Below are 14,840 nucleotides of genomic sequence, written 5' to 3'. Positions count from 1 at the left end.
TTACACAGCACCCCTGGAGCAGCTGGGGTGAAGGGCCTTGCTCAGGGGCCCAACAGAATAGGATTCCTCTGCCAGCAGCAGGATTCGAACCGGCAACCTTCCAGCAACAGATCCTGAGTCACAGAGCCACCGCTCCAAGCACAGGTACCCCATCATAACCTGGAGAATTACAGCACTGCTTCAGGAATGGTGCAGTCGAGCTCAGTGCGCACTGGCAGATGTTTCAGTTCAGTTTAATTGCAGGATTATTCATTGCAGTCTTGTCATTGCACGCAGAAAATTGAAAACGTTGCCCTATTACCCAATCAACTAACCTTGCAGCATGTCAGACTTATAAACAAGCCATTACAGAAAGTCTGGAGAGAGGGTAGGCTTTAGTCAGAGTCCTTACAATAATGAGTCACCCGACAGCAGATGGGAAGGCATGATGGGAAGGCAAAGGGAACTAGGCTGCTGCTGCTGTCAGTGATGCTGGTTGACCAGTAGGTGGCGCTCGTTCCTCCTGACTGCAGCTGTGGCGGGAGCACTGTGTAGCAGGACACTGTGCCCGATGGGATGTGAGTCCTCATTACACTGCCGATCCATTGTCCAGTCGGCGAGAGCAGGGGTGTTAGCCTTGGAGTCCTGTATAAATTCCAATTGGGAGACACCCCAGATATGCAATGCATTATATAAAACAATTAGTTTTTTCCTTAGGATTTTTCCAAACTTGCAACAATTTAAGAGCTTATTTGATTTTTTTCAAAGGTAAAAGGGGTCAGAATTTGGAGTAAAATATTTCAAGAAGAGACAGGTTGCCTACAAGAGGCCTAAGTGAGACCTCAACTAACACAGTGAAATATTTGCAGGATGCTCATTAGGCATATGTTGCTATATAGTTACACTGCTAGTCTGTTAGGTACCTCTTGGAGAAAACGTGTCCTTTAAGGTAGCCTGAGCACAGACCCTTGATTTCAGATACAAAGGGGCAAACAGGTTAGTTTAAACCGCCCAGCTGTGAAAGAGCTCAACTGTGTTTTTGTGCTGAAGGGGTGTGGGCGTGAATGCCTCGGGCGCAGAGCTATCGAGTCACCCTGCTGACCTGAGGCACCACAAGCTGAAAGGCTCGCTTTTGTTTCTCCTGTTATCATCTGGACTCTTAAACTATTTTCGTATCATTATTGGAGTAGTAAGCATAGCGCAAATCTAAAATAAAAACCTTCCCTCTTGTAGCATAATTTCCCTAGTTCTGTTTTAAGTGTTCCCCAAATACGATGAGTTTGTGGTTTAGGTCTCATTTGACGAATAACAGTTATCACTAGCGCCCCCTATCGCCCCAATCTCTGTGATCCTGACTCTTCGAGCGCCCGGCCTGGCTGTGTACTTGCTGTACGGGAGCCTCAGTTTTTCAATTAGTTTTCAGATTTTTGATCGGTAAAACACCCCCCTACCTTCGTCATTTATCGCACTCTATGCCATCCTACAAATCAAGATGTTTTTATTAAGTCCTTTGGCTGGAGCACCTGGCGCAGAGAAACCGAACTGACTTACGACAAAGCGTGAGATCTGGTATCACGAAAAACGCCGTGTAAAAGGAAGAATATTGTTACTCTTACACTTGTTGTAGGTGTTATTATTTTTTTTTATTTTACCGAGCAAGACAAATGCAAACACATTCGCATTGACAACGACGACCTGGCGATTCGTCACAAAATGCCCCTTGCGGTTATGTGATTTATCTTTTGAATTATTCCATCTCTTCTTTCCTATAGTCTTTAGCCTTCCGTGCAGCAATAGTGTAAAGCACTTCACCAACTGGGGACTGTAAATGAGAATTAATATTTGTTCCAAATAATTGTTATTAGTAGGCAGTAGTATTTAAGCGCTTTGAGAAGCCACCTTTAGGGGCGCTATATAAAATAAAGTTTATGATATTAACTCTCACGAAACCCACAGACAAAACTCCAAGTCCCACAATGCCTTGAGCACTGTCTTTCACAAGGTAGTCTTGAAACTATTTAAAAAATATTTTAATACGCCATTATTCAAATGTATTACTCATACAATATGGGATTCCCGAAATCCACAGCTGATTTGTTTTCCTCTATTTTTTAAAACAATTTGGACAATTGTGGAATCATGGACCGGAAGTGCGTCAGCGCCTCCCGTATTTAATGCACTGCCGGAGCGAGAGCTCGCTGGCATTTTGTTTGCAGCAGGGCAGGCAGTGGGAGGTGACTTGAGTTTAGTCAAAAGGCCGAGTTAAATGATGCTTCAGTTAAATATATTCTGTAGCATGAGTGCAGTAATGCTTTACCTACATTCTTTAACTGCGGGAACATAGTGCATGTGGGATTATCTTTGTAAGGTAAGGCTTTTAGTTTCCCGATTTTTACTAAGCACGTTCTTTTTCCTTTCACGATTTAAGTTGTCGGCCTATTGAGCGTGATATGTTCGCTGCAGCTAACAAGTCTCTTGTCTTTCCCAGCTAAATCCGGAGACCCAGCTCTTCCGAGAGGCGACACGTGGGGCAGGGGGACAGGAGCTACCACGTGGCTCGCCGCTGGGATGCCAGTCCACGGTAGTGTGGATCGCAGTTTATAGACGGCTTTATATCTAGGCCTCAAGAATTAAAACCCTTTCACATCACGAGAAACTAAAGCTCTTTTTTTTTCTCCTCCCAGGTTGCGGAATTGAGTGAACCCCCCGGCCTGGGCGCAGGCGTGGTAGCGGCGCTCCAGACTGCAGGCGCGCAGGGTGTAAGTGCCCCGGGTGCAGAAAGAGAGGTTGTCTTGCTGTGGAAAACGTTGTAGCGGCTGTGCATGATGACTTGCAAACGCGTTAGACTTCTGAATAATCGTGAAGTCAACTTATTTTTCTGATCAACCGTTCTTAAGGTTTGCTTTTGTTTCCCCGCTTTCGAGCTGCAAGCGCTCACAGCTCTACTCCTGTGTTGTTGAAGCAGGTCGCTCCGGACCCTGGAGGCCGGTGTGGAGGAAGAGGCGGCCTAGCCGACGCGACTGGGCACAGAGGAACCAGCTCCTCCTGCTGAGGAAGGACAAATCTGTTTGGAACCTGTTTAGCAGTGTCACCTGTTATCTAATAAACTGAAAACTGTGCCTTGGATTTTTGTCTTTGTGTGGTTATTTCACTTGTATCTGTGTGAGCACTGCCTTTGAACCTGTGGAGTCTACCCAGTGATTCCTCAGGCCAAGCACAGTGCCAGAGCAAAGCAGACTTGTTATAACTGGGGCTTCTTGGTCTTTAACCCAGGCTGCTCTTTTAAAAGCAAGTCACACCTGCTCTTGTGATGCTACGTGTGTGGAGCAGTGGTGGTGATCTGGAGGGGGCTGCTGGGTCTCTTCAAAGCAGCAGCAGTCCTGGAAATGGGTCCTGAGCTTTCAAAAGTGCTCCTCTAGTACAAAAGAGGAGTAGAAGACCTTAAAGTGAGGGTTTAGAATGCAGAGGGGGCATGGAGCAGACAGCCACCAATTATAAGCTTTTCTGATTTAATTTAGAAAGGTGATCTCTTTGTGAATAGAATTCTAAGGAAAGTGATGGTTGTGTGACTTTCTTGTCCCAAGTAACACTTTCACTTGGATACTGGCTGTTCTTGAAGCAGTGCAATGTCTCGGCTTGACTCAAGAGACCTATTTCCTCCACCACGGAGCTCAGGTGCAGAGGTGAGGGAGTGGTATACAGGGACATTAGGTGGCCCAGATCTTATACTGATTGAGCCGTCTCTGCTGCTGCTGTCCATTGCAGTCAAGCAATATTACCGCTAATGTGGGGACAGAGCTATAAGCGACACACTGGTGACGGGCAGGCTGTGCTTCAGATTCTGCTTGCTAGTCCCCCTTGTGTCCATGAAAATGAAAAGCAGTAGTTGACAGCACTAAAGCCTCGGAATAATAACAGAGATGTAAAGGGAAAAATGGAGAAACTTTATTAAAACAGCAAGCTTACTTCAGTTTCCCACAGATGAGTGTGATTTGTGATATGATCCACGTTAAAGAATACATTATAATTAGTGCATCTTGTCCTTGGACTTTTTAAAAAGTTATTGCACATGGCCTGGAGAGACAGGAGAGCTGTTCAACAGAACTAGGACATGCAACCTTCACAAAAAGGGAAACTTCACAAAAAGTCATATCAAAGATGGCCTTGTACATACCGATAGGAATGCTCTTCAATTTTAATTAATAAATTAACAATTATGGCAAAACTGAAAATAATACAAAAAAAGATTTAACAAAGCAAGAATCTTTAACAAATTAAGAAAAATCAAGGCAGATCGCATCTCCTGCAATATCACGGACCTGGCGCACCAAGCACAGTCCAGCAGGCCCGCAGGGCTTCTGGGACTGGTTCTTCATAACGGGAGAACAAATAAGGCATACAAAATTCTTCCAGGGAAAAAAAAACACAGCTAGAAACTGTTCCCATCCTTTCGAGAGAGTCCTTCACAGCGAGGTGGGGCCAGCAGTGAAGAGGCCCGGTGTCGGTCCGGCCCGGCCCCAGTGAGGGGTTCTCCCTCGTGACCTGCCTGGAACCCGGAGGACCAGGCCCGTTGCAAGCGGGGGAACCCCTCAGCAAGGCCGCAAACAAGCTGCAGGTCCGACAGTCCGGTAGTGTGGCCCCAGGCAGAATCAAAGGTCAGAAGGAAGCTGCTCTGGGTCCAAAATAAATACGCTTCGGAATAAATATTTCCGTACGCAGTTAGTGTTGATGGAGGAAGGAGATGCTGGATGGGGTCCCCAGCTGTGTGGAGGAGAGTCTGTGTTCCCCACAAGAAGGGACTGGGCGCAGCTTCAGTTAAAACCTGCGGTGTTAGCGATCACTTAAAAACAGTGAAGAACGTTTAAAGGAAGCATGTACTGTATGACCCCAGATGGCTCACAGAAGGTTTTTGAATCATATGGCTAACAATTCTTGGTTATGGCTGTTTTTATTCACTAGTTAACGTTTGTGACATGACATCGATTCCTTCGTCCAGAGGTCTGTGTCTGCAGAAGTCTCCAGGTCCCTTCAGCTGGAGCCAGGAGGGCAGAGCACAGCTGAAATTGACGTGCTGTCGCTCAATTCTCAGCTTTTCTTTATATATGTACCGTGTATATACATATATAAACAGTGTTTATAGAAAAAAGTTGGATAATTCATATGCTCACTGACCTGCCTTCCTTGTAGTGCAGTACTGCAGAGCCCACTCAGCTCCATTAATCTTGTACACTGGTAAGAACTGCATTCAGAAACTGAACATTGAAATTGCCCAGCATGATCATACATTCATTTAAAAAGATTTAAAGCACCTATATACATCTTTATATATATATATTTCTATATATAGGCTTGTGATGAGCACATATGGAAAGAGGGCTTTTTTTGTACACCAGGACTGCATAACTAGTTCAAAATGAACTTCTGGAATCACTGACAGTTGAAAAGACAATATGCCTGTGTAATAAAAGCCCCCTGGCCTGCTGTGGCTGGAGGCTCATCAGTTCAGCTGACAGACTGTGGCTTGGCCTCGGGGTCATCCGAGGGCTGGCTCGGGGAGGCGTGGGCACGGCCAGGGAGCTGCCTGTGCTACAGTCAGCCACGCCTGAGGGGGAAATTGGGGTGAGCACACAGCAGTGCACACACTGGGCTCTGTTCGCCCAGCCACCACGGCGAACAAAAACAAACACATCTACCGGCGATTCTACACTGCAGCGGGGAGCGGATCGCACGTACTGCACAAACTGTTCACCCAGACAAGCTCATAGCCCGTCGCGTGTACCCCTCCCAGCCTCTCTTCGGCCCCCTCCTGCGATTCGATTCACGGCTGCAAGCGCACAACCGCCACAGACGGGGGAACCCCCTCAGGGGGAGGGCTCCTCTCACGCACAGGTCGCCCACCGTTCGCCAGGCCCTCGGCCGGCGAGTGCAGGGCGGGACCCGCAACTAGATTCTCAGACCCCCTGATGGCAGCGTTCTTCCCCAAGAGAGGCGTTGAGTCGCCATCTTGCTTTGCCTGCCTAACCAGCTGTTCCGCACGGACAGGAGGGTGGCGGGTGGATCAGGCTTCCGTGAGTCGGTACAATCTTAGACATGTTCGCCTTCACGGACATGGACCACCGACAGTAATACAGACCCCTCTTTGTGTTGCATCTTCCCTCTGAAAGCTAATACAGCAGTGAGCAAACGGCTGACACGCTTCACGGCGAGCCCTTCCTTCGGAGCCGCGAGGACGCGTGCCGGGGGCCCCCTGGCTCCCGGGAGGAAGGAGGCAGGGTGGGAAAGGGCTGGGGGAGGAGGTGGGAATGTGGCACAGGCACAGTCTGGATGCGCAGGGCCCAGCGGGCCTCCGTGTCGTAATACTGTAGACCCCGAATCTTCACATCTGCCCCTCGGCACAGGGCTCGGCCTCGCCCTGGTCCCTCGGGGGGTCCGCCGCGGGGGCCAAGGCGGCCTGGGACCGCGCGTCCATCGCCGAGTGCATTATGGGAACGTACAGGTCGTCCATGTTTGGCATGACAAATATTTTCTGTGAATTCGTAGGGAGTGAGAGAGAGAGAGAGAGAGAGAGAACACAAAGCTGTTCAGTACACTGTCCCGTTTCGACCCCCCATCCCGCGTCTCCTGTGGTGCAGAGGAATCGGTGGTTTGAGAAACGCTGGCGGGAGGCTGCGTGACCCAACGGGAAATGGAATGAGGTGCCGCAGCGCGCGACACAGGCTGTAAACGTACACAAGGCTGCATGATGCACGGTGTGGTACAACGTCAATGGCATTCCGATTCCTGGTCTCAAAGGTCAGATAAGACACAAAAAGACACGAGGACTCGGCCAGGATCTAGTGATGGAAGTGCCGGTGTCTACAACAGCGACTGAAACGAGTGGAGGCCTGCCTGCTTCTGTCCCAGCCAGGTGTGCTCTGCCCCCCGCGGCCCAGCCAGCAGCTCCTGCTCCAGCAACGACACCACTGTTTTCCATGCAGAATTACAGCTCATCTGATATGGTGCTTAGGGGAAATAAACGCCTAACCTTTAGAACTGCACGTACGTGGGAGCACAGTGATGGCGGTGTGCAGAGGGAGTCTGTTCAGTGTGGCGCGACTCTGCGCGACTCTGCGCGACTCTGCGCGACTCTGCGCGACTCTGCGCGACTCTGCGCGACTCTGCGCGACTCTGCGCGACTCTGCGCGACTCTGCGCGACTCTGCGCTCAGGGCCGCTCCCACTCCCACTCTGCCCCCCACCCGTCTCACCCTACCTGGAATTCCTGGTCCAGCTTCTTCTCGATCCAGTCCGTCACGTGTGCCAGTGTGACCTCCCTCTCGCCCAGTTTGGGACGGGCCTTCAGCTCCAGGTGTGGCGGGCTCCTGAACCCGTACCTTTCGGACAGAGGAGAAGGCGCCCCATCAGCACAGCTCGCAACTTCCAGACGGCCCGGGGTTGTGGTCCCCACTCTGATCCCGGGAGGGACCCAAGTCCAGCCGGGGCCTGACCTGAGCTCTGCTCTGACCCTGTTAGCTACGGGGTAACGCCATCCTGCGATAGACAAGTCGACACCCTGATCTAGAACTGGGACACCCCTCTTAAAAATGTGTCTGGTGCCCCATGTCTGCAGTTTTTCCCACTGCTAGGGGTGAAAGTGCTGTAGACCCCTCTGCGCAATCACAGCGACACCCTTTTATACAACTGGGTTTGTCCTCTGATACCTGTAAGCTGATGACAGGCGTGAGGAAGTGATACGCTGTTATGTTAGTAAAGGGGTTCCTCTAGAGTGAGTTTTTTCTCTCACTCCAACCTAAAAAAAGTCACAAAGCTCACAAAAAGGAACAAAACAATCTTAAACCTACTGTATACATCGTAAAGAGTTTTGTTTAAAACAGAGCTCTTACGTTTTTCAGCGTCTCATGCCAATTCTACTCATACTCATGCAGCTAATTCACCAGCAGGGGGCAGGAGAGGAGATGCTCTGGGTCGCCTGTGTCACTCTGTCGAGCAGAGTGAGGTCAGCGCACTTCTGTGTGTCTGGTTGCTTGCCTTTCTGATCACAATCCTCTGTGCGCCCTGAACTGACAGAAGTAACCCCGGAAGGTCGAGCGGTCTCGGCGAGCGGGGCTGTCCTCGCTGTGGGCTGAACGTACCATACTCGGTCAGTGGGGGGCGGGGGGATATTCACAGCCAGAGTCCCGCGGCACTCCTGCACCTCCACTGTCAGCAGCAGGGGCGTGTTGGACACCTCCTCTATCTTCTTCTTGATGAACTCCGTCTCCGTCGCCTTCTGGAAGTACTTGGACTTGGTGATCTTGTCCACAAACCTCATGATCTTGCTGGCTCTGTGTCCTCCGACGTAGCTGGAGAAGAGGAGGGGAGAAGGCTGTGGCTGTCAGAATCTGCTGGTGGCAACAACAGGCCCAGCTCGAAAGATAAAAAGGCAAAAAGGTAAAGACGTTTTTCTGGAGAAATACGAAAGAAACAAAGGAGGTAAAGAAAGATGGGAGAGAGCTGGGCAGTAAGGAAATAAGAGTCCTCACCCCTCGGCTCCCGGCACCAGGCTCTTGTCGGCCGCAGTCACCTCAGGGGGGTCTTCCTCATCGGACGAGCCTGCGCTGGACGACTCCTCATCGCTGTCTGCCAGGCAGTACGTCCGGGGCCTGGCCCTGAGACACACAGCGCACAAACATGACATCAACACGCGCACTAACGCCACACACACATATACATACACACCCTGGCCCCTAGACACACAGCGCACACACACTGTGGCTGCTCAGCATTTCAGAAGAATGACATTTCAGACATGAAGATTTCACATTTTTCAAACAAGATTCAAACATCTCAATGTAAAGAAGTCTGAAAACTAGCTTCACAGATACACCTCTCTTTGGAACAGCTGTATAACTGTGAACAGGGATGGGCGATAGTCTTGTGACACAGGGACACTGCTCTCCAGCACCGTGGACGACTTAAGGAGGATGCCTTAACTGCCAGAGCAGCCAACACAACCCAGCAGTGCAGAGACCAGTGCTCCAGTGTCTGCACTGAAAAACTGAGGAAGGCAGAAGTATCAGTGCCCCTTTACAGTTTTATTTACCAAAAAACTCGCCTACAAGGGACCAAAACTGGAACACGTATGATAAATCCAGCTCCCAGTTTTTGTTACACCTGGGGTGGGAGGGGTTGTAAGACTGTCTCAGTAGTAGGTTGGACAATACAGGTAGCAGATGCCTATTGAGATATTCTTCAGTTTGGGATTACAATGTTGTGAATCTGAGAAACTTGATCTATAACAACTTGCTTTTCTAAAAACAGGTTCTTTCAGGTAATCTTTTTATTGTTATTAACCTTCTACAGTTGTGGCCTTCTAAAGGTTGGTGTTTGCAAGAACAAAACAGCGAAAATCTGATCCTGAAAAATGAATCCGGAATCCAGCCTAGCAGGTGAGACATCTTTCAAGAAACAGTGGTCCGTAACCAGAAGCCTAGTGCTTAATTCCACTGACTCAGTGCTCTGAGACACAGAGGCACCTCTTCTGCCCATCGCTTAACTCCAGCTAGCAACATGTTAGCAACGTGTTGCAAAAACATCCAAGGGGAGTGACAACAGCCACCAGTGGCTGATGGCCAAACTGTGCGGAAATTCTTTTGAACACTAAAGGATAAACAAATCTTTAATTAAGCTTTTCATCCAGCCGCTGGTTGAAGTTACAGTCACAAAAGCACATCGTTATTCCTGCAACTTTTGTATGACACAGACCTACACAAGGCAGACGGGAGGGAGGGAAGCCATGCCCTTGCGTATTGTGCACACACAGGAGAGAGCCGTCTGGACCGGAGAGGACAGCTCGTGTCTGCGCAGTTGTGCCGGAGTGTGTAGCCGCCAAGGGCCTGCCGCTATAGTGTGTCTCACCTTGAAACGACTTGGCCGATGTTTTGTACCCCTTTTTTTTGCTGCCCTATATTCATTCATGCATCAGTCTGCTAAGGCTAGAGACACCTTCACTGTATCCCTGTATTTAGCGATTCTTTTTCACTCCGAGACTCATGTGATCAATTGTGAGGCATTTCAAGATGGTCATCGAAATCAACAGCAGCCATTTAAATGATTTAAACAGGGGCTCCCTAATAAAGATGCATTGCCAGCAGAACTCCTCAGCACGAAAGGACGGCGGGCAGCTCTGATGCGGAGAACAGCGTCTGAGCACGAGGTATCCAGCATGCTTCAGGTGCACCCGATGCTGGGACAGAAGCACTCTGTCTGACTGGGAGGGACACGGCCAGGTCCGCACCTGTCAGTCCAGTCTCATGCAGGATTAGTGAAAAGCAAACCCAACCTCAGCTGAAGCAGCGCCACAGACACATCTGCAGCACATCGGAAATGTTGTCACAGCCCTGCCGTTATTTATGGACAGCAGAGAAGATTTTATTAGAGGGGTTTAGTTTAACTCTTTTTTTATTTCCAACAGGTCCAAACGTCTTTTCACGAGAGCCGACACTGGCATACGAGCGCACTCCACTTCGGCTCAATGCTTTGCAGACGATCGTGCGTCACCCCTCCCTGTCCACCCTCCTTCATGGCCTGCCAGCTCTCACGAAGAGCAGTTTAATGGATTCTCAGAAGCAGATGCAGACAGGCGGGGCAGGGTCTGGAGGGGACTGGGGGTGAAAGAGACTGGGAGTTCTGGGACCAGAGGGGAGCGGACCTCTCTGAGCCACAGTCAGGACGGCCGCAGCCTCTGCCCGCTGCTGTCCTCGGCAGTGACACGGGCAACAGCAGGGAGGGCGATGTGGGGCGGTCTGTCTGCAGAGACAGCGCACAGCGCAGAGCGAGGCAGGCGAGGCCAGGAACTGCTGGGCTGAACGGTTCTGACGCCACAACGAGGTCAGCTGTCCAGGCACACCAGGCCTCGGGCACAGCGTGGGAGCTCTGCAGTGACCCCTAGGTCTAATACCCAACCCCAGTTAAACTCTCAGGTCCCAGAAAACCCAGTTCCACTCCCCCGTGTTCATGATCCCACGCATGGGATCAGCATGAGCATGGGTCCCTGTAAAAACCTGCCAAACCACACTCCCCACCTCTGTGGGCAGGGCTGAAATGTAACGTTAAGTCAGGTTTCAGTGGCTAAACAGGGCTGTTGTACAGTAATATGTTTTCCAGTTCTGCTCAATTTTAGACTGGAGCTCAGGTACATGTTCAGTTATTTTTCAGACTATGGTTAGGATAGGATTATCTAGGACAGAACTGGCCTGGAGCTCAGAGTTCACGTAGGATTATGGTCAGGTCTGTATGAGTTTACTAAGATACATCGCCTATAGTGCAATTTCTCTTGTCCACAAAGAAGATGATTAAAACAAGACTGATTCAAATTAAATTTGGGGAATTTTCAGACTGAAAGCATGCCTGGTTATTGATACGAGTGCTCTTTTGCCAAAAAGGTCTGTCATCTCTGAAGGAGAGCTACTGAGACATTAAGTCTTGCAGGTGGTTTTGAAAGTCTGTTGCAGTGCATGGTGTAGATTCAGTTGAGTGTGGGTTTATTTTTCTAATCAAATTAAATAAAAAACAAAACAAGCAAAACCTACTTAAGGAAGCAGATCTTAAGAAACAACAACTTGCACAGCATATGGACACACAAAGATAGTGCAGCCACAACTCACCAGAGAAAGACACATCCACAGATAAATGAATCCAAAGACATGATTAATGGACAGACATGGAGAGAGAAATGCACAAAGAAAAGTTACTCAGCGTTTCCTGCTGCTGTTGCAGCCATCAGCAATACAAAACCAACTAATTCTAACTACAATCTGCTTTCCTGGGTGGAGACGCTACAGTTCCCAATAACATTTCCCACGCAACATCCAGAAGCTGCTGCAGTTCTCTGTAAACAGCAGCTGCTCTGTAAGCAAGCCATGAGAAGATGTTCCTCCGCCAGAGAACCTCAGCTTCTTAGAACGCCAGCCAGCAGGAGATTATTTCTAACACCCACACTTCTTAACAAGCTGTTAAAGTGCCTTCTTGTCATTCTGAGGGAAGCCGACCCGACTGTTCTTTTTAGCAGTACTGGAGAGAACATTGACTCCGCTTTCGTTCTTTCCCTGGACTTCCTGTCAAGCATTGGCACTTCCTATTTCTGGGATTTCTATTCCTGATCCTTCTCCCACGGCTCACGATCAGCCTGAAACCTTTAATCTACTGTAACTCGTAAACAACCTGTACTACAGCAGTTTGCCTCGAGATGGGTGCCGATGTCTCCTCTGAGCCAAACTGTGTTTCTCTGCGTTATTGGTCTGCTTAGTCACTTCCAAGTGTGTTGTCAATTGTAAAAGGTCTTGTGCAAAAGGCAGACATTCGAAGGACTTGCACTGAATACCAAATAAACAACCTGTCAGATTAATGCTAATTAAAACCACTCTTAAATATGCACGGCTCTTCTCTGCAGTGCCTGAGGACTTGTTGCAAAGCTCCTTGAGGAAGTGCCGACTGTGAACTCAAATCCATGCAGCAAAACTGGCAGCTCAGAGGTGCATTTACAGGCCCACAAGTACACAGATCTAAACCTAACCCTCTCAACACCGGGACGTGTGCAGTTTCAAAGTGTTCCGAAAATTCAGTTTTCCACAGGCCTCCAGGGAGCCCTTAATCCTGGAATACCTTTTTACAGGACAACGCTGTTTGGCTCCGCCCCCTCAAAGCATGCTGGGACGCCCGCGGCACGGCCACGCTTACCCTTCCTTGCCGGTCTCCCCGAATCGCAGCCCCTCCCCCAGCGGCTCCTTGCCCAGCCGCGTCAGGTTCATCTTCGTCTCCAGGGTCATCAGGAACGAGCCGTTGTAGGAGATCTCCAGGTCGAACCACAGCCCTGAAGCACACACACACACGGCACTCATGAAGGGCTCGGAGCTTCAGGGCATACCAGGACAGCAACATTTCTATGCAGATTAGCCGTGTGTCTGTTTGTGAGATCAGAGGACAGATCAGACTCCCAGGTTTCTCCCTCCTTGCGCTTGAAGAGAAGAGAAGGCAAAGCCAAGCTGCTTATCATGCAGCTCCGTCTCCCCTTTTCCTGCACACCGGTGCTCCAACCTCTTCTTTGCTCCCCGCGGGGGGAGTCGGGGTCTGCACCTCGCTGCGGAAGAGCCTGGCAGGAGGGGAGCAGCTGAACCCCCAGCCTCTCCTGAGGACGGCTGGCTTGCTCACGGCCGCAGAGAGGCCGGAGAGCGAGGGCTTGAGGCAGGCGCGTATCCGAGGACACGCCACGCTTACACCCCTGGACAGGACGGCTGACCTTCCCACATGACTGGAACTGCTCAGATTATGATGTCACGTTCAGTTTAATTCTCTGTGAGCCGGATGTTCAAACACCGAAGATCGGTTCAGGGAAAAAGAAATACCTCTCTAATCCAGGTTCATCTTCCATGTCGAACCACAGCCCTGAAGCACACGGCACACTAAGCTCCCTTAGTCATCCTGGCAGCTGTTGACATGACCCCTGGGGATCCAGAGCCGCTAACATTTGTGAAACTGGAAATACACCACTGGAACACAGACAAGGCTGTTTTAATACTATTTTTTTAAACCAGGCCAGTCAACTCAACAAATTTCCCCAGCATTTACAGGAGAGATCTGTAGCATCTTGCTCATGGGTACAACACCAGGGTCCAGGGGATTTGAACTCGCAACCACATCCAGAGTCCAGACCACTAACCACCCCAAGCTGCTGCTGACTGCAAGCAGAGGGAATCCATTTCGAGCTTGAATGAGAATGAATGATGAGAATTGCTCTGAAAAAGCACCACTATGTGAAAAGAATAAAAACCCAGCTATGTTCTGACATGCTATATACAGGCTATAGCTGAGTACTCCAGGATCTTCCAATTCCGAACCCGAAGTTCCACTATCAGCCACCAGGGGGCATCCTGACCTCAGAGTGTTTGTTGGGGGGCCAAAAATATTATTTGTGTCTTTCTTGTTAAAGACGCATATACCGAGGCCAGCTTTCCACTGCAGTCACTGCCTGGGCGAATCACACCACTTGATGTTGACACCACTGGATGTACCCCAGGACCCCAAATCTCATCCACTGGCTATACCCCAGGACCCCAGATCTCACGCCGCTTGTGGTACCCCAGGACCCCAAATCTCCAGCCACTGGCGGTACCCCCAAGACCCCAGATCACCAGCTGCTGGCAGTACCCCTAGTTGCATTCTCTTCTTACCACTAATCTTGTTTAATCAAATAAAAAACGAGCACGAGAGGCTTCGTACAGAGGGATAGGAGTCAAGGCACACGAAGTGCAGAGACTGGGCAGAAGGGAAATGTGAATCAATCAGCGTGGCTCATTCCTCAGGATTTTAAACCATCAGGGGCCCGTCACCCCTCCTGTTTCCAAAAATGTATCACCTTCTTTGCTTTTCTATTTTTCACCAGTTACCTTTCTGCTTTGCATCCCAATGTTTTGAAATCTCAGCGCCTAGTCGTCTCAGCACACTGCTACTCAACCCTGCTGCTGGCCGGCCTATCCTGCTCTCAGACAGCAGAGGTGCCAGGCGCCGGAGGTCCGACACAACTCTCACCGACAACACTGTTAGATCACAGGCGCTCAGCCGCCAGCAGGGGTCGCTGCTGTGCAGAACAGAGTGCACCCTGGCTGGATCAAGCCCAACCCGAAAGTGTGCCCTTATTAGCTGATCCCTCAGAAAATGCGCTTGTCACCTGTTTCCTGAGGCACTCCCCAGGGATTCTGTCCAGTTTCCTGCCTACACCTCTGCCTGTTCTCCAGCACTCAAATAACATTTAAGGAAGACATGCTTTTTTCCTTTGTTTTCCTTAGTTACTTAGGAAATTGCACAACAGTTACAGAGCTCGCTGTC

General features: G+C 49.8%; 1 protein-coding gene, 2 long non-coding RNA genes and 1 other non-coding gene across 10 annotated transcripts in view; 2 read left to right on the top strand and 2 right to left on the bottom strand.

Moving 5' to 3' along the window:
- The first annotated feature begins 2,194 nt into the window (after positions 1-2,194).
- Positions 2,195-3,105, top strand: LOC148652900 (uncharacterized). 2 transcript variants are annotated; one of them, XR_015925462.1, is made up of 4 exons: positions 2,195-2,347; positions 2,468-2,560; positions 2,664-2,738; positions 2,942-3,105. It is a non-coding gene; the product is annotated as an uncharacterized LOC148652900 (long non-coding RNA). The 2 variants fall into 2 exon arrangements; XR_015925463.1 differs by having other exon boundaries at positions 2,197-2,347; positions 2,945-3,105.
- Positions 3,106-3,143: 38 nt separating this feature from the next.
- Positions 3,144-3,280, top strand: LOC148652899 (small nucleolar RNA SNORA50). Its single transcript, XR_015925508.1, has one exon. It is a non-coding gene; the product is annotated as a small nucleolar RNA SNORA50 (small nucleolar RNA).
- A 622-nt stretch (positions 3,281-3,902) lies between these two features.
- The window catches only part of tex2 (testis expressed 2), a 58,174-nt gene continuing 47,236 nt past the window's right edge, over positions 3,903-14,840 (bottom strand). For 4 of the 6 annotated variants that reach the window (XM_088600133.1, XM_088600137.1, XM_088600136.1 and 1 more), the window contains 5 exons: positions 12,696-12,828; positions 8,501-8,626; positions 8,111-8,320; positions 7,231-7,351; positions 3,903-6,505 (listed from right to left, as the gene is read on the bottom strand). In XM_088600133.1, the coding sequence (XP_088456259.1) occupies positions 6,356-6,505; positions 7,231-7,351; positions 8,111-8,320; positions 8,501-8,626; positions 12,696-12,828 (740 nt within the window). In that variant the 3' untranslated portion in view covers positions 3,903-6,355. The other 2 variants (XM_088600138.1, XM_088600139.1) reach the window with 2 other exon arrangements.
- LOC148652898 (uncharacterized) lies at positions 8,791-12,689 on the bottom strand. Its single transcript, XR_015925464.1, has 2 exons — positions 11,068-12,689; positions 8,791-10,892 (listed from the first exon to the last, which is right to left on the bottom strand). It is a non-coding gene; the product is annotated as an uncharacterized LOC148652898 (long non-coding RNA).

The sequence above is a fragment of the Lepisosteus platostomus genome, chromosome 11, assembly GCF_059453375.1.
Source record: "Lepisosteus platostomus isolate fLepPlt1 chromosome 11, fLepPlt1.hap1, whole genome shotgun sequence".
In the NCBI taxonomy this organism is placed as follows: Eukaryota; Metazoa; Chordata; class Actinopteri; order Semionotiformes; family Lepisosteidae; genus Lepisosteus; species Lepisosteus platostomus.
This window is presented reverse-complemented; position numbering and strand designations above follow the sequence as displayed.